At 43.2% G+C, this 2,256-nt stretch overlaps 1 protein-coding gene across 1 annotated transcript in view; it reads left to right on the plus strand.

Annotated features, from left to right (window-relative positions):
- SUSD1 (sushi domain containing 1) overlaps window positions 1–2,256 on the plus strand; it is a 135,065-nt gene that overhangs the window by 9,584 nt on the left and 123,225 nt on the right. Inside the window, exon 2 of the mRNA XM_007449808.1 lies at window positions 290–403. Within this exon, the coding sequence (XP_007449870.1) occupies window positions 290–403 (114 nt within the window). The remainder of the gene's footprint in view (window positions 1–289; window positions 404–2,256) is intronic.

Below are 2,256 nucleotides of genomic sequence, written 5' to 3' on the forward strand. Positions count from 1 at the left end.
TGCCTGGAGAACACTGTGTGTATTTGGGTTTGGGAGCAGTGAGGCAGCAGGAGTTAGTCTGGGGTTAGACGGAAAAGAGCATTGATTGCCAGGTAGAGGGATTTGCACTTTATTCCATGGGCAATGGGTAGCCATTGAAGGTTTCTAAGAATGGGATAAGGTCTACCCTTCATAATTTTGGTATTCAAATTTTTATTCTCCATTTTAACTGTTTATTACCCAAAATGTGACTCACCTAGAGTAGGTGATTGAAATGTTCTTTTCCTGATATATATAATTTATGATTCAGCTTTAGATGTCTGTGCCACTTGCCATGAACATGCTACCTGCTTGCAAAGAGGAGGGAAGAAGATGTGTATTTGCAAATACGGATTTGTGGGCAATGGGAGGACTCGATGTATTGGTAAGTTCTGAATCCTGGGTTAAGTTGAAAAGTTGGGTCAAGAAACAAGATTCTCTAGAGTTAAAGAGTTGATGTCCTTGGGGGGAAAACATTATTTTGTTCATGTGCTTTTATTACAAGAAGTCTTGTCAATTATAATAAGTCTTTGTTTTAGTGTTGGGATGTATCCTTTCTCTAGTGTTTCCAAGGAATTATCCCTCATGTTAGAGGTCATTGAACTTGAACCTCTGGAAACTCTCTGACCTAACACAGATTTGAAATCTGTTTTAACTCTTGAGTTTAACTTAACAACTCGAGTGAGTATTGCATTTTTTAATTTCTCTAGTTGTTTTGATAGGAAACTATTTAGTACCATGGGGAAAAACAAAACACAGTTGCCAACTTTTTGGCTGATTAGTGAAATACTGTTGCTTTGAGTCTCATGTCTACCAGGATCCATCCTCCAAATTTTTTGTAGTTGTGACCCTTTAGGGTCTTGGATGACTTAAAGAAATACAGAGACCTTTAGGTTAGAAACATCTGGGATAATTTTTTGTCTCATAGCATTCACCATGCCGTGAGAGTCAGACAATATCCAGGTTCAAGCCCCATTCAGAGAGAGGGAGACTTTCATAGTAACTTTTTTTTTTTTTTTTTTTTTTTTTTTCCTTGCGTTATGCGGGCCTCTCACTGTTGTGGCCTCTCCCATTTGCGGAGCACAGGCTCCGGACGCGCAGGCTCAGTGGCCATGGCTCACGGGCCCAGCCGCTCCGCGGCATGTGGGATCTTCCCGGACCGGGGCACGAACCCGCGTCTCCTGCATCGGCAGGCGGACTCTCAAGCACTGCGCCACCAGGGAAGCCCCATAGTAACTTTGTAGTAGTGAATGTTAAGATAATCACAGTTTCCTCCCAGCAACCATGTTACCTGCAGTAAAAATATGGATAGTTTTGCCTCGTAGCTGTGGACTGACAGTATATATGGCCTTGTTGTGGTATCTTTGTCTTTGTTTTGTTTTGTTTTCCCTCCCTAAAGAAAAATGGCAATTAAGTCCTGAGTTTAAAAAGTCATATTCTACTTCACAGGTACGCGTTTTCACAATCACACACCATTGCCCATTCCTGCAGGCTGGAGTTGGGCCTTCTTGACTCTTCTCTCTTAGAATTCTGCCCATAAGATTCTCCCCCCACTGCTTACGAGCAGGTGCTTGGAAATGAAGTTGGGATTGGGGAGCACGGACAAGGCTTTTCTACTCCCTCCCCTACTGAAGTCCTCCTTTCGTGAAAGCTCACTGCAATCTTGATTGTTCTTTGAGTTCTGAACAATAGAAACGTCTCTGAGTGGGTGGAGGGGGCTTTATTAATTTATGTGGTACTTGCTCCCAAACACTAGACACTGCATATCCCAGTACTTGGCCTGATGAGACCACGCCCTAGGTTACAGGTAAGATCATAGGTGTGCCAGAGGTGCTATAACATGGTATTACGTCAAGGGACCTAAGAATTCTAGAATCTCATACAAACACAGATGTCCCTTCTGATGAAGTCTGCAGGGGAGATACGCCTCAGAAACAATGGCAAAGGACAGGAATATTCCATCTTATGCACAGGTGGACTTGTATCTGAAACCCCCGTGCCCTGCTCAGTAAGCTGGACAGACTGGACACCTGGCCTGGCAATGCCTTGAGGGTCTGTTCTGCTAGTCTGAGCTCTCATGCAGACCTTACCACAGATGGTTTTAATGATGAATAGTGTTCCAGGTTTAATTAAATAAAAACAAGATAATATAAGAAAAATGAAAAAAATAAAACCCCACCAGATTTTGAGTGGGGCTGGCAGGGGGCAGCGGGGGTTGGCTCTTGAGTTAGCAGGAAT

The sequence above is a fragment of the Lipotes vexillifer genome, unplaced genomic scaffold (genome assembly GCF_000442215.2).
Source record: "Lipotes vexillifer unplaced genomic scaffold, Lipotes_vexillifer_v1.1 scaffold230, whole genome shotgun sequence".
Lineage (NCBI taxonomy): Eukaryota > Metazoa > Chordata > Mammalia > Artiodactyla > Lipotidae > Lipotes > Lipotes vexillifer.